At 48.6% G+C, this 26,012-nt stretch overlaps 1 protein-coding gene across 2 annotated transcripts in view; it reads right to left on the bottom strand.

Moving 5' to 3' along the window:
* The window catches only part of ZNF512B (zinc finger protein 512B), a 51,763-nt gene extending 35,922 nt beyond the window's left edge, over positions 1-15,841 (bottom strand). Inside the window, exon 1 of one of the 2 annotated variants that reach the window (XM_084854411.1) lies at positions 15,615-15,841. In XM_084854411.1, coding sequence (XP_084710537.1) covers positions 15,615-15,732 — 118 coding nt within the window. In that variant the 5' untranslated portion in view covers positions 15,733-15,841. The remainder of the gene's footprint in view (positions 1-15,614) is intronic. The other variant, XM_084854409.1, reaches the window with a different exon arrangement.
* Between the last annotated feature and the right edge of the window lie 10,171 nt (positions 15,842-26,012).

The following is a 26,012-nucleotide window of genomic DNA, read 5'->3' as shown; positions in this document are numbered from 1 at the left end:
AACTGTGCTTCACACCGCGCATAGTTAAACTGTGGAATTCATTGCCACAAGATGGGGTGATAGCCAGCAATGCAGATGGCTTGAAAAGGGAATGAGACAAATGCATGGAGGACAGGGCTATCGATCCATGGTTACCCCTCTGAAGGAAGCTTGGCAGGCGGCAAGAAGAGAGACGGCCATCTCAGCTGTGGCATGCCCTCGCCAAAGCAGTTCACCTGGTGCCTCTGTTGTTATAGAGAAATAACAATGTTGAAAGGAATCCGAAGTGAGGAAGAGGATTTTAGAGTTGTACATCTCAGGATATAAGAACTGCAATTGCCCAGTACAGGAGATTCAGCCTTCCCTAACCTGGTGCCTTTCAGATGTTTTGGACTACAACTGCCATCACCCCTGGGGGTGGTGGGAGGTGTAGCCCAACCCATCTGGAGGGCACCATGTCGAGGAAGGCTGCTGAAGATGGTTTCCCATAGTTATGACATGGTTATTAAAAAAAAGGAAATTTGCACGAGTAAAGGGCAGCTAAAATGATACTTTAAAAAAACAAAAACACACCTCACCTTAAAAGGCATTTCAGTCATTCTACAAGCCACCTTGATGGTTGTCCTTTTTAAATATAGAAAGACAGGGTACAAACATCCAAAATAAATAAATAAATAAATTCGTAAGAGGTTTCCTGATCCACCAATACAGGGATAATACCACTGATCTTCCCGATAGGGCCCTGAAAACTTTACTGGGACAATGGACATGCAGGGCCTTAAGCCAGCGCGGTGTAGTGGCGAGAGTGTTGGACTGGGAGCCAGGAGATCTGGGTTCTAGTCCCCACTCGGCCATGGAAGCTCACTGGGTGACTTTGGGCCAGTCACAGACTCCCAGCCCAACCTACCTCACAGGGTTGTTGTTGTGAGGATAAAATGGAAAGGAGGAGGATAATGTAAGCTGCCTTGGGTTTCTTGCAAGAGGAAAAAAGGTGGGATATAAATGCAATAAATAAATAAAGGCTGCATTAATGCCATCCAAAGGTCCATCATGTTCGATGGGCAGTGGAAGGATGGAGTCTTTCCCAGTGTTCTCCTTCCTCATTCTCCCCAAATGTAGTGCTTTGCTCTATGGAGTGAAAGGCAACCATTTGCTTGCATGGGAAAAAGTTGAGAGCTGCACTCTGGGGTACCGCTGGGGCGGGGGCTAAACCTGTCATTCATGATCACACAGCCTGACATTAGAATAAGCGTCCTCACCCCTCAACAGTGTCCCAACTTGCAGTCTCCTTACTTTGTCCCATAGCACTCAACAAGTAGGACCTGCAGCAAAAAATTGCAGCGGGGAATGTTCTTGTTCCGGGATCGTGCAAGCCAGCCACTCTTGCACGATACTCTATTCCCTCCCGTTTCCCCCACTCCCCATGGTTTTCTGGTTTTTTCTCCAACAGACACTCTGTGGCCATTGAGCTCTCCCCTCATTGGGTGGTGTGGATGTGCATGTTTTGTGGGGGTTCCCTCCTCCTCAACTGTTTCTGCTACAATTCTGTCGGCACTCACTAGCTGAGTTTGTTATTAGAGGGAGTGACAGGAGTAACTAAGAACCAAGTCAGACCCTCTATGCATAGCTCCACCTTTTCACTGGCATAGCAGGATTTTGTTTCTTCATCATGCCAGAGTGTAATGGAGCCCTATGAACTGGCATATCTATAATTATTAAGAGACATTAGAAAACCTACTGACAAAGCATCATGTGACTATCCCACATGCACAGATATCACTGCATGACGGTCCTAGTTTTATATTTTTCAAAAATGCGTAGGCTGCTTTTGACAAAAAGCCCTCCAAGTGGACAAACGAAAACTCTAAAATACAAAGTTACATCAATAAAAAGATCAACCTAATGATATAAAAGCATCAAAACTATAGTTGCATGGCCCAAGCATCATAAAAACAGCAGCAACACCACAGCAAACCCCAAAGAAACTAACAATTCCAGGGGCACAGGGAATTAATCTAAATCTGAAGGTCCTTTTAAACAAAAGACTGCATGAATCAATGAAAACCAAAGAGGGAGGGATCCAAAAGGAATTCCTGATGGAGTGGTTACATGGTCTTACTAGAGGTAGGCAATTTGGTGCCCTCCAGATGTTTTGACTACAACTCCCATAATCCCTGACCCTTGACCATGCTGGCTGGAATTTATGGGACTCGTCATCCAACACATCTGGAAGGCACCAGGTTGCATAGCCCGAGACCAAGCTTCCCCAACCTGGTGCCCTCCAGATGCATTGAACTACAACTCCCATCTGGCTGGGGGTGATGGGAGTTGTAGTCCAACACATCTGTTGGACTGAGGAGGCCCCCTCCCACATACCTACCAGCAGCTGCTCAGGTGGCCATGGGACACAGAGCAAAGTCCCACAAATCTTAAAGGGGACACAAGGAATTCAATCACTGCGAATTCTGATACAAACCAGCTGTCAGGAGCGCCCTGGCAGCCCCTTTCAGTAGACTCCAATAACCAACTCAAGACACAGACAAAAGGATTCTTTTCAAGGCTTTAATCCTTTTACAACTTAATGACTCTTTCAGATGCTATCACCAGCGACTCAGCAAGGAACAGCAGAGTGGCCTATGCTCCGGGTAGGCAGTTGGTCCCCGTTTGAAGAAGAATCACTTGAAGACCCTGAACTTATGGACTAGGGAGAGATCCTCCCTCTTTCCCTTGGGTCCACAGGAGGCAGCCGTTGCTTGCACACCAAATGGGCGCTATGCCTCCTTTCCATGCCCTCTATCGCTTGTCGCTCCCTGCGTCTGCGTCGAGCGTCTAGCAAGCCCCCCTCCCGCACTTTCTCACTGCCAGGGTCACTCTCTATCTCAGGAATGCCAGCAGGAGGAATCTCTGCCAGCTGCTGTGCCTGTGAGGCATGAGCTGGCTCCTCCCTCACGGATTGCTGATCCTCCTCAGAATCAGAACTGCTCTGGGGTTCTATCGGCTCAGTTTCCACCCTGACACCAACTTATTCTCCACCTCCCAAGTAAATGTGTAAATGGGAGAGTACCTATCCATTCGATTTTGCCCTTCTCTTAATGTCATGACACAGTTCTGGGCTCAAAATGTGCATGGAAATGCCTGGTTTGAGATAAGAGACATGTAGAAGTGTTTTTTGCAAGCAAGTGCATTCATCTAAATACTTCTTTGTGTGCAGATTTTTAAAAACAACTGCAAATGAATGTGGAAACAGGATGGAATGGACTATGAGTGAGCACACCCAAAAGTGAAGTGGACCAGAAATTGCCTGATCCTTCCCTTGACCAGGACCCTGTAGAAGGGGACGGTCCTTCAAATATCCTCACTCAAATCATTTATGACTCTAAAGGTCACACGGCCAGCACTTTGATTTGGGCTTCGAAACCCACTTTTTAAAAGCAGTCCTACACAGAGCGCATTGCTAGAACAATGCTCCCATGAGGAACATTATGAGGTTTGGGACTTATTAGCTTAAAAAAACAGCACCTAAGGGGGACGTGATTGAGCTGTATGAAATTATATTTGGTGCAGAGAAAGTTTTTCTTCCTCTCTCATCATACTGTCAATGCTGCATTTGCCTGGAGTTCCGAGACACGGCCACCCAAGGGAGGGCATTCTCGATACACGCACCCCGACTGTGGAACTCTCTCACCACTCCTATACGGGCAGTGCCAAGTCTTATAAGCTTTCAGTGCCAGTGAAAGGCCTATTTGTTTACCCAGGCTTCTGACAGGCTTCTCCTATCTTTTCTTTTGCTAAATTGTGTAAACTGCTATTTACCTGTTGTTGTTATTATCATTATTATTCGAATTTATATCCTGCTTTCCACAAAAGTATCAAAGCTGTGAACATAAAATACAATGACATAAACAACTAACAACACAATACAATTAATCAGCAATAAGACTGCATATTGTGTGCTAAAACTGCTCTACTGTGTGCTACAAACCATACCGTTCTCTCGTTTGATTATGTTTTTTTTGTCAACGGTGTACTATTTTCCTGTGTTTTATTGCTTGTACCCCACTTTGGGATTGTTTTATACTGAAAAGGAGTTAAGAAATTTCATTCATTCATTCATTCATAAACAAACAAACAAACAAATAAACTAGAATCCGGATAAGTTGAATGGCGGGCGTTTCGGGACAGACAAACAGAAGGATTTCTTTCACGCAGGACATAGTTAATTGATGGGATTTGCTGCCATGAGATGTAGTGATGGATGTCAACTTGCATGGCTTTAAAAGAGGATTAAGGGCACAAAGCAACGGACTGCGTCCTCGCTGCTCGGAAGCCCCCAAATTCGGGAGCTTCTGAAATTCCTATGCCCTCCCGGGCTGGAGGAGCAGTGGAGGCGGTTTTTGCCTCCCTGTGCTTCGATCCCATCGCCTACATTTTCGCTAGACGGGCTTTCCAACCCATCGAGAGAGGGTGGTTTGGAGGGGGAGTGAAGGAGGCTGGAGGAGGCTCAGGATAAAGAGTATCCTGGCCTCTCTAGTCTCCTCCCCTCCCCGCCCACCAGAATACGCCCTTTCCCCCCCCCTGCTCTGAGGTTGACTTTCCAACCTCAGAGGGGGGAAAACGGCGTATTCTGGTGGGCAGGGAGGGGAGGAGACCAGAGAGGCCAGGATACTATTTATCCTGAGCCTCCTCCAGCCTCAGAGAGGTGGCCAGCACAGTTCTCTCCAGGCTGGCTGTGAGGGGCCGGGATTGGGGGACAGATCTCCGACTCCCCATTCCGAGGTGGGAGCATTGCCTCCAACCTCAGAAGGGGTTTTCAAAGCCATCCTATGGTCCCTGGGACGCTCACCCAGGGACCATAGGATTGCTCTCTAAACAAATGAATGGTGGATAAATCTAGCAATGGGTACTGGTCATGATGGCTATATGTGACCTCCAGTTCTTGGGAGGGAGAGGCTATTTGCTCCCTTGTCCTATTTGTGGGCTTCCCATTGGAGCATCTGGTTGGCCACTGTGGGAAATAGGAAGCTGGACTAGGTAGCCAGAGATGGGCTCCCTGTCTGGTATGCAGGGGTTCCCTCCCAGGCCTCCCCCCCTCTCCCAGCGCTAGAGAAAGGCAGCCATTCTCTAGCACTGGGAGAGGAAACCCTGCTCTTATCTCTGTTCACTGATCAAAAATAACAGCGGGGGCTTCCTCTACTAGCACTAGAGAAAGGCTGCCTTCCTCCAGCATGGAGAGGGACTGTCCTTTCTCCGTGCAAAGACAGACAGGAGCGACTGCTCCACGACTCTCACTGCAGGGAGAAAGGGGCAGTCTTCAGTTTGGTCCAGCAGGGCTCTTCTTACATTCAGTAATCGAAACAGGATTTGACCAGTGCAAGAGTAACAGAGACCACATCTGCCTTTTCCAAGAAAGGGCACAACTGGCACACCAATCAAAGCCAGGGGTTCATCATGATAGTCCCCATAGCCATGCCCCCAAGGAGAGTCCAAAACTGCAAGCAGCTGAATTCAACCATATTAACACACCCGGTCTAGCAATTTCATCTCCACCAGGAGCAGGGTTTTTGTAATGCTAACAGGTCTTCATTACCATGCAGACCAAGCCACCACAAAATACTTTGCATTACAAGAGGGAAGGATATAGTTACCTGGTTCACACAATCACTGCAGCCCACCGTTGCTTATTAGCCACGGTGGAGGCTGGTGATCCAAACCCCTGCAGCTTCTCGTTACATGTGAACCCAGCCAGGGTAGGTTGTTGGGGGGTTGACAAGCCACCCAGAACCCATGGGCTATTTTAGGGTTGTGGGTGGCTTGTCAAACACCCCAACAACCCACCCTCACCGGGTTTGCACGTAAAAAAGCTACAGTATGTCCCCGCTGCACTCTGAATATTCAAAATGTGCAATGAGAAGCCCCACAGGGAAATTCACCCATGGTGGTTTCTCGTTATACGCAAACCGGACCATTGTTGCTAGAGAAATTCATACTCCTCCAGCTACCGTGAGGACTGTTGCTAAGATCAGAGGGAACAGGGAATTTTGGGGTGGGGTGGGGGGTGGCAGATGACATCAGCGTCCCTGCTAATCAAAAAATGACAGTGCTGCATTCCTGGCTCCACTACACTACTGATCAAAGCTATATCCTAGTCACAGCCTTCAGCTGCCCAACCAAAAGCAAGGCTGGGTCCAAGAGCACCTGAAAGCTGCCAGCCTGATGCTTTGGAGTGCTGCCCCATCCAAAACAGCCTGTATCACAGATCCTGGATCAGCTCCCCTACATGGGGCATACAAGGTCTGTGCATTGCACACAACCCTCTGTCCACATCTGTTCTCTCCACTGAGGCCTTGCATCCACCAATCCCCTCTTTCGCGATTCCAGTATCCAACATTTCCTGGCTCCCTCCCCAGTTCTAAGTACTAACCCCTGGCTTTAATAGTCCCAGGGAAATCCGAGGCTAAAATCATCCACAGTCAAGAGGCCTTTCATGCATTCCCTCCACCCCTCTCATTCTGCATTTTCGCTTCAAGTCAACTTCCCAGGTATTATGCCTAATGTGGTCTCAGGCAAACAGCCAGCCAGCTTGCTTGACATTATTAATTAATAGCTAAGTTGCAGCAAACGGTCACATTGCAACTTTGGAGGGAGGGGGAGGAGAAAGTTAGGTTAAGTCGCTGCAGAAACACAACAAGAATTCCGAGGAAGCGATTAGCCTAAAGCTTTGGCTGGTATTTGAGTTGCATGATAATCTGGTGGTTCAGTTAAATGCAAAAAGTAAGGCGCTCAGGTTAAGAAACAAACAACACACTTCCTGCAAGAATCTGCCTGTGTATTAACTCTGGCAGTGCTTCTTTGGACAGAGAGTTTCGGTGAAACGTTAACAAGGGACTAAACCACCACAAGGGATTCCAGGGGGCCATGAGCAGACAAGCCCAGGAAGTGGAATTTCCATGGAATATCTTGGTAGCCAGGGCTGGAAAAGAAGGAAGACAGAAGGCCGAATCTATGTGCCTGCCAGAGGCCACTGGACGCAGCCCAATCAGTTGGCTCTAGGTTTTGGGGGCCCATGGGACAAGATGGTGGCAGCCATTGGGCCTGCCTTCTCCTTGACACTGTCTCTGCCGCCCATTTGCTTGCCCAATTCCTCTAGGCCAATCCACACCACTACCCAGAGGGAGAGGGAAAGGTGAGCAGAGGCTACGCAAATTCGTGGAGGAGAAGGCTATCAGTGGCTACTAGACCAGACGGCTTTATGCTACCTCCAGTATCAGAGGCAGTAGGCCTATGTACACCACTTGCTGGAGAACATGGGTGGGAGGGTGCTGTTGCACGCGTGTCCTGCTTGTGGGCTTCCCGTGGGCAGCTGGTTGGCCACTGTGGGAACAGAATGCTGGACTAGACAGGCCTTTGGTCAGATCCAACATGGCTCTCCTTATATGTTTGCCTCCTCCCTCTTGTCACTGCTCACCTGCTTGGAGAAGACAGGGAGTGAGCAGAGAGCAACAGCAAGGAGGAGACCTACGGAGACAACCAGTGCCTGGCCTTTTGCTCATTTCTTAAATGTGTGATGTACTGAATACAGATGAAATCTGGCGGCTTTTAAAAAAAATCAGGCATGGTCCCTACTGCTCCATTCCTAGTTGCTGACTGGTCCTGGTGTTATGTAGTCACAGTGCTTGTCCTATATGCCCCTCCATACAAATAGTGCCCCTCCTGGCACCATTTCCTTGTTCTCTATTAACAGACGTAAATGGTTCAGTAATTGGCAACATATATCACGGGATCCAACTGGGGCCTTGTGCACATGGCCAGCCTTATTCTAAACCTCTCCAGCCAGCAGATCTGGGGTTTAGGATTGCTCTGTAAGACTGTAATCCTATGCTCATGTACCTGGAAGTACGCCCTGTTGAGCTCAACAGGGTTTACTTCTGAGTAGACATGTATAGGCTTGTGCTGTTAGTATATTAATACTTGTTTTGGATAATACATGTTTTCTAGGTTTTGATTTTTAAATGAATATTTTAAGGTTGGATAGTTGTGATTTTCTCTCTCTCGCTCACTTCTTCCTCAAATGTGAAATGCTGTGTAATTTTTTCCTGTGTGTTCCTTTTAATATATATAGCCATGGCAGCTATATGCCAACATCTACCAAAATGGATTCTATTTCATTTTTGGTTAGGGTTATGAGCTTATGTTAGTTTTTTATAGGAGATATTTGAAACTTTACTGCTCCCCTGTTTTTTGCATTCCAATCCAGTGAAGGAGGCTTGCACAGGAAAGCAACTTTCCACAAGTGTGCGACCTCCCTGGCTAGCAACTGTGAGTAAAGTGGAGTGCATCAGAATATGCATTCAACACACAGTACATTGCTTCCAAAGCGATACACATTGAGACATCCATCCCCATTTAGGCGCAACTATTCATCCCTATGCACCTTTTTTAAAGATATGAACAACTAGAGCTGGACTGTGGAATCTAAGTGCAGTGCCTTTTCTTCACACAGTCTTGAATTGATCGGTCACTCATGTGCATGAGTGCACGGACTACATGATGGCATTTTAAAAAACAAGAAATGAAAAGTGAGTTGTGAACTAAGGACTAGAGGTGGTGGCAATAAAATACTGCAGTCTTTCCTTATTGCAGTTCTTATTCCTGGGAACGTAGAGAGATGCACTGGATTGTTCATGCGCATGCATGTGCTATCTCCACAATTAAAAAAAAAAAAACAAGCACAGGAAAATAAAGTTACCAACACCCTCTAATTATAAACTATACCAAAAGAGCAGTAATGACATATACCAACTCCCACGCTCCTCCTCTATACAACTACAACTTTGGATGCATTGAAACTGCTGTTCTGTTTTTCCCAAAAACAGACTTTAAAATACAGGTATGCACGCACACGTGCGTGCGCACACACTCATGCCCATCTTTTTAAAATTGCTCACAAAAACTGTGGGTTTTGACCTCTCTTCAAATATTAACTTGTGGAATGACAAAACGGATGAGCCAACAAGAATTGCAGGAGAGACCAACCATGCCTGAAAGTCTTTATTAGCCTTCTCCAACCCGGTGTCTTCCATACGTGTTGGACCACAACTCCCATTGGCCATGCTGGCTGGAGATGATGGGAGTGGTGGACACATCTGGAGGAACAGCAGGTTGGGGAAGGCTACTCTTTATCAACACCAAGCCTCCTCATTTGGGTGAATCCTCTTAGCGCTTGACATCCCATGGTTTGTTAATAGCAATAGTCTTCCAGCACACAGACACCACATGGAAGTCTCCCTCTTGGTAAATTCATCCAAGTGATGGTAAAGATCTACACCACTTGCACGGTAACAGAGGTGACCGAGCAACTGCGTGGAAGAAAACTCTTACCACGTGGCGAGTTAAGCTGTCTGGCAACGGGTAGCACAGGTTAATTATGTGCTCTACAGAGAAGCCCCCTCTTTCAGTTTGATCCAAAGCCTGCCGCCAGTTGCAATCAATCCGTTTCATGGGGTGAAGTCCCTGAACTCTTGTGCTTTGAGAGAGCGGAATGAACTCTCCAGTCTCCACTCACTTCCTCCATGCCGCTCATGATTTTCTAAAACTGTAGCCAGTCAGATCCCAGTCATCTGTCAACTAAGCTGACAATTTCTGAAATTAGTGCTGGGGCTAATTCCAAAGCATGCTGTGGGAGAGCAACAAGCATGCCACGAGAAAAAATTCATTAAAGGCGCAATCCTATGCGTCTTAGACAGAAAAAAGGGCTACAACTTCCAGCATGCCCCAGCTGACTGGGGCATGCTGGAAGTTGTAGGCCTTTTTTCTGTCTAAAGATGCACAGGATTACCCCCTAAAAAACCCCCAAACCACCCCTTGAGACCAAAGTAGCTACCCATGGAGGAGGCTGTCTGCTACATCTCTGTATGATCCTCTGCTCTGGTCTTGTCTCCCTTTAATCAGCCTCTGGTTAGTGGCAGTAATTATTATACCATGTGTCTGCTTCACGAGAGATGACTGAATCCAGTCATTCTTGATACATTGGCCCAGCCACATCTCTTCCTCAAATGAGCTCCCTGTCGCACCTCTGAATGAATCACTGCACCAGGCTTGCCTCTTTCCATCCAGGAAGGCACACCCAGGTTTCTCCTCGTGCACAAAACTGAAGGGATGGGTTCCTCTGAAGGTTCAGTTTGCAATTTACACACTCTAAAAGTAACTTTTTGGAGCATACAAATGTATGCCTCCAATTTTAAATTCCAGGTAGGGAAGGAATTTCAGCTTCTGGCCTTCAGCTTTCATAAATTTGGGGAACGCAGAACTAATCCAAGAAACAGCAGTCGTTTCAGCCTTTCTTCATACAGAATGTGTGCTCTCTTCTACCATCTCCTTCTAAAATGACTTCTGAATTAAAAGAACATAGGAATTGCCCTACAGGTTACACCCAGGAGACTTAGTCCAGAGGTGGGCAACTTGTGGTCCTCCAGATGTTTTGGCCTACAACTCCCATCAGCCCTGGCCAATGGTGAAGGATGATGGGAGTTGTAGGCCAACAACATCTGTCTAGCCCTGGTCTAGTCCAACAGCGGTCAGTGAGATGCTATCAGAAAGTGCCACAAAAAGGCAACACCTCCCCGATACATACTCTGTTGCCCTCAGCACCTGGTATGCAAAGACAGACTGCTTATGAACACAGAGGTTCCATTCCTTACTATCATGTGAATAAGAGCATAAGAAGCGTTCTTGCCAGAACAGGCCAAGGTTCCATCCAGTCCCACATTCTGTATCCAACTGGGGCCAGCCAGACAGGCTGCTGATCAGATGGAAAAGCCCTTCATGGCAGCCCTTGGAGAGATCCCACCCTAGGAAAAAGGCTTCCACCATGCAGCTGGGGAGCATACGAAGGGAGCTCTTGTCACCCTGATTACTAATTCAGGTATTCAGTAATTCAGATATTTTGACACCGAACAATTAAAAAAAACAAGCAAAATGAAGTTGACCTCCAAGGCGGCCAGCACCCCTGGCACCAAACAAGGCAAGCCACACATGGGACACAAGCTTCGCCTGTGGGACTTCCACCCTGTAAATCAGGGCTGGGTATACTCGTGTAGCAGAATGAGGTGGCATGGTTATAAGAGAGCCAGTACAGTGTCGCAGTTAGTGCTTGACTGGGACTCAGGAGATCCAGGTTCTAGTCCCCGCTTAGCCATGAAGCTCACTGGGTGAGTTTCAGCCAGTCACTCACCCTCAGCCTAACCTACCACACAGGGCTGTTGTGAGGATAAAATGGAGAGGAGGGGGATCATGTAAGCCGCCTTGGGGTCCTTAGAGGGAAAAAGCCGGGATATAAACATAATAATATATATTTTTAAGGCGATAGAACGGCCAAGTGGGGAATATTCTGGTGACAAAGGCATTCGCAGCACCCTGCAAAGGGAAAACAAGTATGCCTGTCAAGCCCCTGCTATGCTGAGGGACAGTTCCAGGTTTTAGAGGGGGGGGGGCAATCTGCCCATAGCGGCACCTGCCAGCACCACCATCTTAGTGATGCCCCCCCCATGTGTGTATGTTGGGTTGGGATCTGCATCATTAAGATGGCAATGCCAGTACTGCCCGTCCTTTGGCTTTTCCACACAGCACCATTGTTGCAAGCAGGCGCCCAACCAGCAGCGGCACAGTTGGGGGAGTGTTTGGCCCACACACCTGGCAATGCAATTTCCTGCCAGCCCCACACCTGATGTGGGAGCCGCTAAACCCATGCTTGCAGGGTAAAACAGGGGTGAGAAGCATTTGCAGGGGAGAATCACTGAGCAAGGGGGAGAATATTAACTCTTCCCCTGCCTGCTGCTTTCCCCTGCTCTCCCTGTCTGAGCTATTTTCTTCCAGCAGGGTTTGTTTCCTGCTGTGGACCAACAGCTGGGAAGGACTTGGTTGCAGGGGAGAAAACAACAGGTGAGGAAAGGGTTAAACACCCCTTGCTACACATTACACATAGTTCCAGCCTTAGGTCAACGTCAGGGGAATTTTTTTCTAGCATCCTAGTGGTTCCCACAGTTCTCTCCCTTTCTTTCTGTTTAAAGTTTGTGCTATTTTGTAAGTTTCTTACAACAAATCTTCTTGGACGTGGAACCTTGAGAGCTATATTCCTATGCCAACTATACAAAGAATGGATTAAATTAAAATGGACTCTTTTCTTTCTCCTGCTTCTGCAGGCATTGCATTTTTCAGAAGAAGAAGAAGAAGAAAAAGAAGAAGAAGAAGAAGCTGTACTATGTTTTTTGAACGGAACAGATTTCCTGCACAGCACTTTTGAAAGGATAAGCTTTAAAACGGGTATAATTCCGTTCCATCATTGCAACGGCAAATTTGTTTGTGGGTTTGATGATCTGAAGGCTTTTTTTTCCAGAGGATTAGCGGCCACCTCCGTCACCTCGCTGCCAGCAAGCATAAACGCAAATGTGAATACACAATAATGATAATTTTAAAGGCCACTAAATGCCATAGATCAATCCTTTTCTGAAAAGGATTGAAAAATCCCTAACCTGAGCTATAGAAACAATGCCCAACCACCCCAAGAGTTTCTACCCTACTGCTTCCCTTCCACAGAATTTCTGGGCAGATAACCACTGAACACCACTGAATAGTTGACCTGGGAGTTCAGTCCCACTTGGCCACCAACTCGTTGTGCCGCCTGGCGAAGTCCCTGTCTCTTTCAGTTCTGGGAAGTAACAGTGATCTACCTTCCAAGGCTCTTTGAAGCACTCCACAATGAAACCATGCTATATAATCAAGCTACAACGTCCTCCATACAGCTTCTGGCCTTGTCACTGCGAGACATGCAAGACACGATGTCATGCACCCCATGTTTACATGGTCTGGTTTTCTCCAGGTGGATATACCCTTGCGGGCTTTCCTTCCCTAATAAAGTAGCCCTGCCTGTTCCAGGATCCCACTTAACTTCATTATCCCATTGTAATTACTATTCATTTATATAGTGCCATCAACATGAGCAAAGAGAACAAGAGAGAGAGAGACTCTGCCTCAAGGAACTCACAACGGGATGCCAGGATACGAAGGGAGAGATGCAGGCAAATGCACTCACTCATTAAATGCAGCATTCCCCAACCTGATGCCCTCCAAATATGTTGGACTACAACTCCCATCATGCCCAGCCAGCATGGCCAATATATCTGGAGGGTACCAGGTTGGGATGGGTTTAGAACATGGATCAGACTGCATCAGACCAGGGGTCCAACTAACCTAGGATCCCATTTCCCACAATCCGATGCTTCCAGGAAACCCACAAGCAGCGCATGAATGAAACAGTACTCCGCACTCTTTGCTTCCCCAACTGGTAGACCACCTCTGAACATTGAGGCTCCAATTAGCTACCATGGCTAATCACCGCTGATGGATTGTCTTGTCCAAAATTGGCCCAAATACTTCGGTTTGGCTAGGGAAAGTTTGGTTCTGAAGAGGTTTTCAAGATTTAGGAAGAGGTAGCAGCATGCCAGTACCACATGGCTCACCACTCCGTCAAATGCCAAAACATTTTCATTAGCATCGGAACCTGGCCAAATAAATGGGGGGGGGGGGTTGGAGACCGGCTGCTTCCTAAGAACAGAGCCGCACAGCTTCTTTCAGTTTCTCTATTTCCCCTGCCATCCAGAGATGTTAAGGAATGGCGGTGAGGGCAGGGGAGGGTTCTGCTCATGCTGATGGCTCCAGCCAGTCCATACAGCTGAGAGGGGGAGGGGGCACAATGTGGGTTGCACAGATGCCACACTTGCAGGCTGGAGCACGGAGGTAGCCCAAGGCAAAGGCGTGAGCCCAAGACACGCACGCCCACACTCCCTGTCGAGTGCCACGCCGTGGGAGCTCTGCACTCCCGAGGACGACACCTGCCTGGAAGTGGCAAAAGGTTCCGCGCCACCCAGCCAAGGCCCAAGGCAGGCAGAAGGCTCCCTCGCTATCCCAAGCAGCAAATGTGCCGCGCAACCTGAGCGGCACACTTCCCCACCCTCTCCACAACATTGCTGGGGACCCCGAGAAGCATCACTCAGGTCGCACACCTCTTCACTGGCAGCCCTGCAAACACCAGCTCCTCCGTTCTTGCTCGCGACCCCGATCACGCCGCCCCAGTTCTTGGGGTCTCCCATTCCATCGGAACATCGGAAGCTGCCATCTACTGAGTCAGACCCTGGGTCCATCTAGCCCAGTATTGCCGACACTCACCGGCAGCAAGGGCTCTCCAGGGTTTCAGGTAGGAGTTTTCCCAACCCTACCTGGAGATGCCGGGGATTGAACCTGGGACCTTCGGCATGCAAAGCAGGGGCTCTGCCACTGAGCCACAGTTCCTTACTGCCGGTCCCCTGATTCAAGGGCTGCATCCATCCAGTAATTCAAATGTCTCCTCTTGTCTTCTCTCCCCCTCCCTTCAAGGATCAAACTCCCTTGAACTTGACCTGATGAGCCGTTGACCTTGGCCTCACACACCCAAGGTGCCCTGCCCTTTGGTCAAGACCTCAAAGCCTTGAGCCAGCTCCCCTCCCCCCCCCCGCTGCTGCGTGATCTCCAAGTCACCTGTGCTCAGGTATGTCAAGAACCAAGCATCACCCTTGCCCTTTGCCTCACCTCCCCACCACTTTTCCTGACACATGTCAGTTACAGGGCAGCTTCCGAGTGTGTGTACTGGAAGGGGGGGGGGGTCACACCACCTCTCACTGCAAGGGGTGAGACTGCTTAGTTTGCATGGATTTTCTGGAGTGGGGGGCTAATCTAGATCCATGGGGTGCAGCCAGTCCCTCCAGCCCTTCTTTTAAAGCTGCAAAAGACTTAAAACATTCTAACTTCCACCCCTGCCTATTTCTCTCCCCTGTGCTAGATTTCTCTAACTCGTTGCTTTAAAAAAGAAAGAAGGAAGGAAGGAAGGAAGGACAGAAAGAAAGAAAGAAAGAAAGAAAGAAAGAAAGAAGCAAGATTTCTCTTCCCTCTTATTTTTTTAATTGTTCCACCATTGCAAAAAGAAATTAAAAAAATTAAAAGCAATCAAAGGCAAGGGTGGGGAATGCAATGAGATGTGTGCGTGTGTGTGTGTGTGCGCGCGCGTGTGTGTTTTCTCTCTTGCAGGGGGAGAAGAGGGAGGCAGGGAGAAGAAAAACAAAAACAACCCAAAAAGAGCAAATAAAAACCTCTACGCACACGCACGCACGCACACCCCCTGATTTTCTTCGTGCATGCAAATTTGGGGGCGGGTGGGGGGAAGAAGCGAGGAGAGAGGAGGAACATATAGATCTATGCATATCTTATTTGCAAAAAAAAAAAAAAAGCATACAAAATAAATAATTAAAAGCCCAGGAAAAGCAATGAAGCAAAATGGCGACTTTTTATGTAGAAGGAGGAGAGAGAGAGAGAAAGAGCGAGGGATGAGAGAAAAGGAAGGGGAAGGAGAGAGAGAGAGAAATCCCCCTTTCTCTTTGCCTCTCTGCTCCAGCGGCACTCCGCGAAAGGAAGCGGGCAGCCCCTCGGGAGGCGGCGATCGAGGCCGGGCGAGGGGCGATCGGGCGGAGTAAAAAGCAGGCTCGGGGTGGGAAAGGGCCGGAGGGTGGCCGGGCGCGGCGCGGCGCGGGCTGGCGAAGGGGCTCCCTTACCTCGCCGCGGGCGGGCAGCGCGCTCTCCTCGCTCTCTCGCGGGGCCCCCGGGCGCGCACAGCCCCGAGCCGCCGCCGCCGCGATGCGCACGGCCAAAGCGCCGCCGCCGCCAGCTCATGCGCGAAGGAGACCCCCCCGCTCCGCCGCCCCCCGCACACCCCGCTTCTTTCCTCAAGATCTCCTCCTCCTCCTCCTCTCCTCCACCGCCTCCTCTTCTTCTCGCTACCTTTGACAGTTTTACGGTCGGAGAAAGAGGGAAGCAACTTGCAACTCTCGCGTTATTATTTTAACCGTGCCATTTTGCGACCAGGGATCGGCCCCCTCCGAGGCGTCCGCCAGCAAGGGGGGGGGGAGATGGGGGGGAGATGGGGCACCCCGGCAGGTGCGCGATCCAGAAGTCAGCCTGGATGGCTCAGAAGGGCGAGGCAGAAGGGGATGAGCGGGGCTGGCCGGGCTTCCCTTCCCTTCCCTTGGGCATCTGGGCTGCGCTTTTCCCCCTGGCGGGTGCCACCCACGGACTGATTCTCCCTCGGGTTGAACCCGGCGGTCGCCATCATCACCCACGTCCGTCCCCCCGATAAAAATGTGATGGGAATGGGGCGGATATCGTCGGCGCGGGAGGACAATCAAACTCTTCGCATGCTCTCAGGAAGCCGCCTTGGGTCAGGAGCAGAGACTGTGCCATCCAGCTCGCGCAGGATCGCCTCCTCTGACCGGCAGCGTCTCTCCAGGCGGGTCTCAGGCGGGCAGGGAAGAGTCATTTCAACCGGAGATGGCGGGGATCGAACCGGCGACCTTGTGCCGCTCAGTAACTCTTGCTAGTGCGGGATGGTCCACTGCCAAGGCTTTCGGCACCTTAAAACGGCCACTGCTGAACCGTGGCCAAGGGCCGCGAAGGGTCTTGTGGCGCCTTGCCGAGCAGAGCTGGCTCCAGCTTTCAGGGGGGCCCTGCTCAAGACACCGCCATGGGCCCCCTCCCTCCCTAAGTCTGCCTTCTCGCCAGCTGCTATTGCTCTTCATCCTCGTCCTCCTCATCCTCGTTGTTGCGGCCACTTGCTTGCCTGTCAAGGCCAGGAGCCAGGGAGCAAGTCAGCTGTGGCATCTCCTGTTCCCCCTCTCCGCCGCCGCCACCGTCTGGGCCAGACCAAGAAGCAGATGAGCAAGCAGGTCGCGATGGAGAAAAGGAGCAGCAGCTCCAGGTACTCTTGGCAGTGTGACCCTGCTGGGGTGTTCAGCCATGCCTGCCCTTAACACTCTGACCCCGCTGAAGACTGGCACATTTGTCGTGGTGTACACTTCCATGGAGGTGCAACTGGAAAGTGGGCCATAGGTACCACGCAACAGCGTGAAAGGTAGCGATCGCTCCATTGTGAGTAGAAGGCCCTGATAGCACCTTCTCTGGCATCTCCAGGAATGCTTCCAAACAGAGGGTTCCTCTGCTATCAGCCAGGGAACTGTGGAGGTATTCCATCTTTTCCTCCTGCTTGGATTTTGATGTTTTTGTTTTTTTTTTTGTGGAAAGAAAAAAGGCAGAAGATGCCAGCGGATAACCCGGGACGGTACCAGTTGAAGATGGCAGTGTCTGGACCCCATGGAAAATTCTGTGATGACGGCAAGGGGATTGCATGATAAACTGCCTTGTCTGGAAGCTCCCCGGGGTAAAAGAATCAGGGAGCAAGTGATAGGGAACACCTTTTTCTGCCTGAGACCTGCGGTCCATAAGAGTAGACAGTACAGGCATTGATGGACCAACCGTCTGACCTGGTTTAAGGCAGGAACTTCCCGTGTTCCTAAAAGAAGGCAAAGCCATGAAAAACTCATGGGGATTTTGGAAATCAGCTTCTTGATATACCTGCCTCGTCCCCACTGGGGTCAATCCAGTAAAACTGCCATGACTCGCATCCCATTGCATTGTTTTTGGGAAAGACAGCCCTGTCTCATGCATATTTCCTTGGAAGTAAACCCTGTGAAGTCCAGTGGGACTTGCTCCTAGGCAAGTGCACACAGAATTGCTGTGTCAGACTGTAGTCTTCTGTGCACTTGGACAGAGGTTCTGCTGACCTTAGTTAACCTTGTCCTGAGTAAACGTGTAGATTTGTGCCGTTAGTCATGAGCAACATTTGTTACTGAGCCCACTTCTTCAGATACATGAAGTGGCCCAGGCAGATGTGCTCCGTGCGCGGAACAGAGGCAGCTGCCTGACACTGAGTGAGACCTTTGGTCCATTCTAGCCCAGTATTGTCAACACTGGCTGGCAGCAACGGCTCTCCAGGGGTTCAGGCAAGATTATTTCCTAGCCCTACCCGGAGATGCAGGGGACTGAACCCGGGACCTTCTGCATGCAAAGCAGGTGTTTCATCACACTGAACCAGAGCTCAATGTCCACCTAGTGCAGGGGTGCAGAAACTTAAGTCCTGGGGCCAAATCCAGCCCCCCAGGGCTCTGATTCTGACCCTCTGGGCTTCCCGAGAAGGTCATGCCCCCTATACCTGCCCCCCCATTTTCTTTTTTCCTTTAAGCAAAAAATGCTGCTATTTTGGCCCTGCCCCTTTTGCCCTTGCCCCTCCCCCCTTTGCCTTCCTCCCCACCCGCCACTAAATGCTGCCCCCAAGAGCTTTTCGAAAATGGAATTCCATTTCGGGCTGAAAGGGGTTGTGCACTTCTGACCTAGTGCCTTGTGGTTTCTGGGATTCTTGCAAAGAATGCTAGACTAGAAGCATCTTGGTCTGATTCTGCAAGGCCCTTTAGCAAGAGTACATATTCAGGATCACTTAAAACGGATTAGTTGTGCCTTAACTGGGAAGAGCTCAGGGCCGGCTCTTCCATTAGGCAGGGTGAGCCAGCTGCCTCAGAAGGCAGATGCTGGGCAGCGTGTAAGCGTCTCTGTGTGAGTGAGCCATGGCAGCCCCCTCCAGCTGTTCTTTTTGAGGCCCCGGGGCACTCTTCTCTGCTGGAGGGCAGAGCTGTGTGTGCCAGCTGGTCTGCTGCCCTTAGGTGCAGCAGAGGACATGTTCCTTTTGCCAGTCCTACTTGTGGGCTTCCCCAGGCAGCTGGTTGGCCACTGTTGGACAGAATGCTTGATTAGATGGGCCTTTGGCAGCAGAGGCTGGTGGCTCCGAAGTCAGTGGGGCGGTGAATCCACTCCAGGTTTCTGTCAGAGCCAGTCAGAACTCTAAAAGGAGCTCTCCAACCTTGGAGAGCTCCTTTAGAGTTCTGACTGAAACTTGGAGCGGATTCATAGCCTCCACTGACCTTTGTCTAATCCAGCAGGTCTCTTCTTATGTTCTCTGCTGAAGTAAGATTCAACTGCCAGTTGAAGCAGCCACTGTATGTAGAATTGGGGGGTGGGCTCTTGTTTCATAGAAACAGAATAGTAGGGTTGGAAGGGGGCTAGAAGACCATTGAGTCCAACCCCTGCTCAATGCAAGAATCCAAGTCAGAGCATCCCTGACAAATGGCTGTCCAGCCTCATCTTGAATGCCTCCAGTGCGGGAGAGCCCACCACCTCCCTAGAGAATTAGTTCCATTGTCATATTGCTCCAACAGTCAGGATGTTTTTCCTGAAGTTCAGCCAGAATCTGGCTTCCTGTCACTTGAGCCCATGATTCCGTGTCCTGCGCTCTGGGATGATCGAGAATTGATCCTAGCCTTCCTCTCTGTGACAACCTTTCAAGTACTTGAAGAGCACTATCCTATCTCCCCTCAGTTTTCTCTTCTCAAGGCTTAACATGCCTAGTTCTTTCAGTCTTTCCTCAAAGGGCTTTGTTTCCAGTCCTCCTCGTTGCCCTCCTCTGAACCTTCTCCAGCTTGTCTGCATCCTTCTTCAAGTGTGGTGCCCAGAACTGGACACAGTACTCCAGATGAGGCCTACCCAGTTCTGAGTAGAGGGGAACTAGTACTTCCCAGGATTGTAGTATTGTTGAGCCAAGTATCTCCCATCTTGTAACTGTGCATTTGGTTTGTTTTTCCTAGGTGCAGAACTTGGCATTTATCCCTATTAAATTTCATTCAGTTGTTTTCTGCCCAGCACTCCCACCAATCAAGATCATTTTGAATTCTGTTTCTGTCTTCCAGGGTATTAGCTATCCCGCCCAGTTTTGTGTCATCTGCAAATTTGATATGCATTCCCTGCACTTCCTCATCCAAGTCATTAATAAAAATGTTGAAGAGCGCTGGGCCCAGGACTGAGCCCTGCGGTACTCAGCTCATTACCTCTCCCCAGTTTGAGAAGATCTCATTGATCAGCAGTCTCTGAGTCTGAATCTGTAGCCAACTGTGGATCCACCTGATAGTTGTTTCATCTAGCTGAGCCCTGTGCTCTTCAACATTTTGTTTAGCATAATTAGCCTTGAAGAGAAGACAGGGGAGATAGGATAGCACTCTTCAAGTACTTGAAAGGTTGTCACAGAGAGGAAGGCCAGGACCTCTTCTCCATCATCCCAGAATGCAAGACACAGAATCATGGGCTCAAGTTGCAGGAAGTCAGATTCCGTCTGAACATCAGGAAAAATGTCCTGACTGTTAGAGCAATACGACAGTGGAACCAATGTCCTAGGGAGGTGGTGGGTTCTCCCACACTGGAGGCATTCAAGATGAGGCTGGACAGCCACCTGTCAAGGGATGCTCTGACTTGGATTCCTGCAATGAGCAGGGGGTTGGACTCGAGAGTCTTGTAGGCCCCTTCCAACCCTACTATTCTATGATTCTACGATTCTATCTTTCTAGCCCACTTTTAGCTAGTTTGCTAATCAGGAGATCATGGGGCACTTTGTTGAAAGCTTGTCCTTTACCTCAGGCAGCAAGATGTCTTGGGCTGGCCCTGTAAGAGCTCCTGAGGTTCCACTCTTTCTTTGTGAATGTTAAACATGTTGATGAGCCTCAGCGTTCTTGAAAAGAAAAGTAGACTGTGCAACATGGTCCACCTCTGAAGACAAGAATCTGTTGCACACCTGACAAAGTGGTTTTATTTATTTTTATTTATTATTACATATATATCCTGCCTTTTTTCCTCCAAGGAACCCAAGGCAGCTTACGTGGTCCTCCTTCTCTCCACTTTATCCAACCCTGTGAGGTCAGTTAGGCTGAGTGCCACTGACTGGCCCAAAGTCACCCAGTGAGCTTCATGGCTGTGTGGGGACTTGAGCCCGGATCTCCCAAGTCCCAGTCCAACACTCTAACCACTACACCACACTGTCTCTCTAGTTACAGCCAGTAAGAATTTTGAGCTACAATATACTGGTACTTTTGTATTTTGGCCTACCACACTTTTGATCCCTGCTCACCAATGGATCACCAATGGAATGCAGCCTCCAAGAACTTCTCCAAAATTGAATTCAGCCCCGAGGCTGAATGAGGTTCTCTAACCCTGATCTAAGGTCACAACTTGCAGCCCAGGGCTTCTTCAGATGGAGCGTTTATCCTGCTATTGAGATTGTTTGCTCACAGAAGTTTGTGGGCCCTTTAGATGACACCGTGAACTTCTAGGGCATCTCCTGCACTAAATGACCTTCATTCCATTTTTAAATAGATCGGAGTAATGACCTATCAAACTACCCCGCTTGTGTTCCACTTGAGTTCCCCCCGTGAAAAAGGAAAAGCTGCAAGAAGAGGAACTAGACTACAGTGCCATCTAGTGGATGTATAATGAAACATATTGAAGACTCAGATAAGGGAGAAAAGGAGAGGGAAAGGGGAGGGGGGAAAGGAAGCACATGTAAAGGGAGTCCGTTGTGATCCCGCATTTAGAACAGAAGCAGAAAGGCCTGTTTTAAATGTGGGATTTTAGGCTGGTGTAGAGATGCTCACTCCAGAACAGCCCCATTTTAGTTTATTTAAAACATCAGCATGTTTTATGTTAACACAGCAAGGGTACATGAGCGGCATCTCTTAACAATTAAAGCTTAACTGATTTAATGTACATAACTTGGTTGTGCACTGCAGGTTTGCATGAGTCCCTTCCAGACAGTCTTTGCTCATTTAGTGAGCACTTGTGGGGCAGGGAGCAGTCCTGTGGCAGCAGGCTTTCCCCCTGACTGACAGTCCCTATTTTTGTCGACTGAACTTGTGAGGAACGATGATAATGTCGCTGGTCTTGGACTGTACCACTTCACACAGTACAAGGCGTGGGTTCCTATTTTGAAGACTTTCTATATTGATCGATAGATAGCTAGACAGATTGCTAGACAGAGATATAATCCCACCTATACAAACCTAGACTTAAGCTAGTGTAAAGTGATGCATGTTGGGGCAAAAAATCCCAACTTCAAGTGATGGGATCTGAGCTGGCAGTGACCGACCAGGAAAGAGACCTTGGGGTTGTGGTGGACAGCTCGATGAAGATGTTAGCCCAGTGTGTGGCCACTGTAAAAAAAGAAAAGGCAAACTCCACGTTACGCATCATTAGAAAAGGAACTGAGAATAAAACTGCCAATATCATACTGCCCCTGTACAAATTTATGGTGCAGCCACACTTGGAATACTGTGTACCGTTCTGGTCACTACAGCTAAAAAAACATATTGTAGAGCTGGAAAAAGTGCAGAAAAGGGCAACTAGAATGATCAAGGGGCTGGAGCCGAAGGGGAGAGAAGGCTACAAGAGCTGGGATTGTTTAGCTTGGGGGGAAAAAGAGGGTAAGGGGAGACGTGATTGAGGTCTACAAAATTATACATGGTGTGGAGAATGTGGAGAGGGAGACATTTTTCTCCCTCTCAAAATATTAGAACCCGAAGGGGTCATCCTATGAAGTTGATTGGTGGGAGATTCAGGACAGATAAAAGGAAGTCCTTCTTCACACAGCACAAACTATGGAATTAGCTACCACAGGATGTAGTGATGGCCACCAATTTGGGTGGCTTTAAAAGGGGGTTGGACAAATTCCTGGAGGAAAAGGCTCTCCGTGGCTATTAGTCTTGATGGCTATGTGCTACCTCCAGTACCAGAGGCAGTAAGCTTATGTACATACACCAGTTGCTGGAGAACATGGACGGGAGGGTGCTGTTGCACTCATGTCCTGCCTGTGGGTTTCCTGTGGGCAGCTGGTTGGCCACTGTGTGAACAGAATGCTGGACTAGATGGACCCTTGGTCTGATCCAGCAGGGCTCTTCTTATGTTCTTATGGAACTTTCATCCCAATCTCTTACTAGTTTTGTACGTGCAAGAGTATATTTTTGCATGACAGATCATTCAGACAATCAATCCCCCTTCAGTAATCTGAAGCAGTACAGTCCACATGGGAATGGCTGATCATGTGTTTTGTGCTTAAGGTTCTGCAGATACAGTAGAAGAAAGCTCTGGCCTCTTAGTTTGGACTTAACAGTTATTATTAGAACTGTCAGCTCTGAATTGATTAATATTTCTTTATTTCATTCTATTTATATCCCAACCTTCATAAAAATCCCAGGGCGGGTAACAACAATGTTAAAACAACAACATAGAATAAGGCTATCAATGGCTACTAGTCCTGATGGCTCTGTGCTCCCTCCAGTATCAGAGGCAGTATGCCTATGTACTCCAGTTACTGGGGAACATGGGCGGAAGGGTGCTGTTGCGCTCATGCCCTGCTTGTGGGTTTCCAGTGGACAGCTAGTTGACCACTGTGGGAACAGAATGTTGGATTAGATAGACCCTTGCTGTGATCCAGCACAGCTCTTATGTGCTTAACAACAACAAAACAGCAATAAAGTACAGTAAATAATGATATAATAAAGGCAATAAAACAATCAGCGGCAAGATTGATTTCAGCAGCAACTAACCAGTCAAGAATGCGCAGGTAAACAGATGGCTTCTTAGCCTGGTGCTGAAATGTCAGTAAAGTTGGGGCCAGGTGCACCTCTTGGGGGAGGGCATTCCAAAGTCAGGGTGCCACCACAAAGAAGACCCTTTCTTGTATCACCTAATGTACTTTCCCTAGAGATTACAGTTAATTGACTAACCCTTTAATCAAAGATAAACATTTGATCCCAGATTAACTGGTGGGGCAGAGAATGTAAATAAAAAAAGGGGAGATTGCAATCTAATCTGACCTGATGGACAATCCTTTCTCAAATCCAATGGTGACAATCAGATACTGAGAAAAACCAAATCACCAAGACAGACTGACTGACTTTGTTTATATGAGTCGCTTTTGTGTTGATTGAAGCAACATGGAAACAATACTACAAAACCAACTTTTGAAAACCCATAAGAACATATTAATAAGAATTCTGACAACAAAGAGCATAATAAGGCAGGTTAAATACAGGAACTGTTAAAAATTGTCCCCCTCCAGGTGGACATCGCCCTTAGAAGAGATGTGGAGCTTGTCCAGAGCATCACATCTCTTCCATTGCTGCAAACCCAGTAAACTGGGTTGGGTCTTGTGCTTAAGAAAACTGTCCTGCTGGCTTCGTGCATAATTCTGCTTCCAACATTGGCCAGCGAAATGCTTCAAGGAGTTCAAGTCCAGGGTGGGGGTGGCTCCAAATAACCCACTCAGAGAACGGCTGGTGACGAGGGCAGTAGAAGGAAAGGGGATTTTATTCATGTGTTCTTGATGGTGCTATGATTTCAGGGCACAATCCTATGCATGTTTAAACAGAAAAAAGTCCCAGAATGCTGGGAGTTGTAGGACCTTTTTCTGTCTAAACATGCATAGGATTGTGCTGTAAGTTTAGTTTAAAATGCAAAACTGCACCTGCCCAGAGTAATTTTTTTTTTTTAAATCATGAGTTGGTACACACTTCCGTTGTTGTTTTAACGTATCAGTAGTGAAGAAGCAGTTGTAAAGTATGGAATGGCAGTGTGTGTGGGGGGGAGAAAATAAATGTGAGCTGTATGCTTCACAACTGAAGTAATGCATTTGGCCATCTAAAGTCCCCCACCAACTAAGGATGCAATCCTGTGCATGTATAGACAGAAAAAAAGACAGGGCTTCTTTCTGTCTAACCGTGCACAGCATAGTGTCCTTAGGCCAGGGTCTAAGATTACCTAGCTGCAGCACTGGCTCAAATATGGGGCACAACTGTGATGGCTTTCTTTTGCTACTTGTCCCCAGCATCTGGTATTCTGGGATATATGCTGTCTGTGCATGGAGGCTCCATTTAGTTAGATGTCAATATAGACTGCTCTCCTTTGGCTTTGGTCTCATGCTTGATAGTGGTAGGTGTGGTGTGGTACAGTCAGTACCTTTATACCAAACTCGGAGCTAGCAATCATGTATCTACCTATCTCACCCCTTCTCACAATAGCCTTGCAATCTAGGCTGATCTTTATTTCTGTTTTAGAGGTGGAGCACCGACACTCAGAGAAAGTGGCTTGCCCAGGGGTCACTTTGAATTGGATAAGGGTGGTGTCTGTGGCGTCAGACTGTTATGGTACCTCATGGGTTAAAAGAGCCTTCCCCATCCAGGTGTTCCCCAGAGGTGTTGGCCTACATCATCCGCAGCCAGCATGACCACTGGCTGGGGTGATGGGAGCTGTAGTCCAAGCCATCCGAAGGACACCCGGTTGGGTAAGGCTGGGTTAAAGGGAGAGTAAGGAGAATAATGGAGTGGCTAACTCCTTTGGGAGTGGCATGCTCACATCAGCTTCTGCGTGGCTGCTGGTCTTTTTTTCATGCTAACTTCAAGCGGATGATTGTGAACTGCCCAGAGAGCTTCGGCTATTGGGTGGTATAGAAATGAAATAGATAGATAGATAGATAGATAGATAGATAGATAGATAGATAGCAAGCAAAGGAGGGGCCGTAGCTCAGTGGTAGAGCACCTGCTTTGCATGCAGAAGGTTGCAGGTTCAATCCCCGGCATCTCCAGGTAGGGCTGGAAAAAACCCTGCCTTACACCCTGGAGAGCCATTGCTGCCCATCAGTGTTGGCCATACTGGGCTGGATGGATAGCAAGTGTGGTGTAGCGGTTCGAAGGCTGGACTGGGACTCAGGAGATCCAGGTTCTAGTCCCCGCTTAGCCATGAAGCTCACTGGGTGACTTTCAGCCAGTCACTGACTCTCAGCCTAACCTACCTCACAGGGTTGTTGTGAAGATAAAGTGGGGAGGAGGAGGATCATGTAAGCCGCCTTGGGGTCCTTGAACGGGGAAAAAAGGGGATATAAACCTAACAAATAAAATAAATAGATGGACCAATGGTCGGACTTGATATAAAGCATCTTCCTATAGTCGTGGAAACTCCAGCCATATCTGTTTGCCAACCAGTCTTGGCTTTCATTTAATATGACAACAAAGGTTGCAAATCACCAATCGCCAACATCCACCCATTATTGCAACCTGTTGGATTTTGCTCCACCAAGAGGATGCAAATGGTGACATTTAGGGTTTGTTTATCAGATGGAATCCTCTGTCTGCTCCCCTCCCCGCTTTCTGGCAGACGTCTCCTGCTTAATGCATGCTGGTGTTCTTGTCCCCAAG

Source organism: Heloderma suspectum, chromosome 4 (genome assembly GCF_057233095.1).
Source record: "Heloderma suspectum isolate Gila_16-S chromosome 4, 16-S_ref, whole genome shotgun sequence".
Classification (NCBI taxonomy): domain Eukaryota; kingdom Metazoa; phylum Chordata; class Lepidosauria; order Squamata; family Helodermatidae; genus Heloderma; species Heloderma suspectum.
Note: the sequence above shows the minus strand (reverse complement) of the source record. Positions and strands in the feature narration are given on the sequence as shown.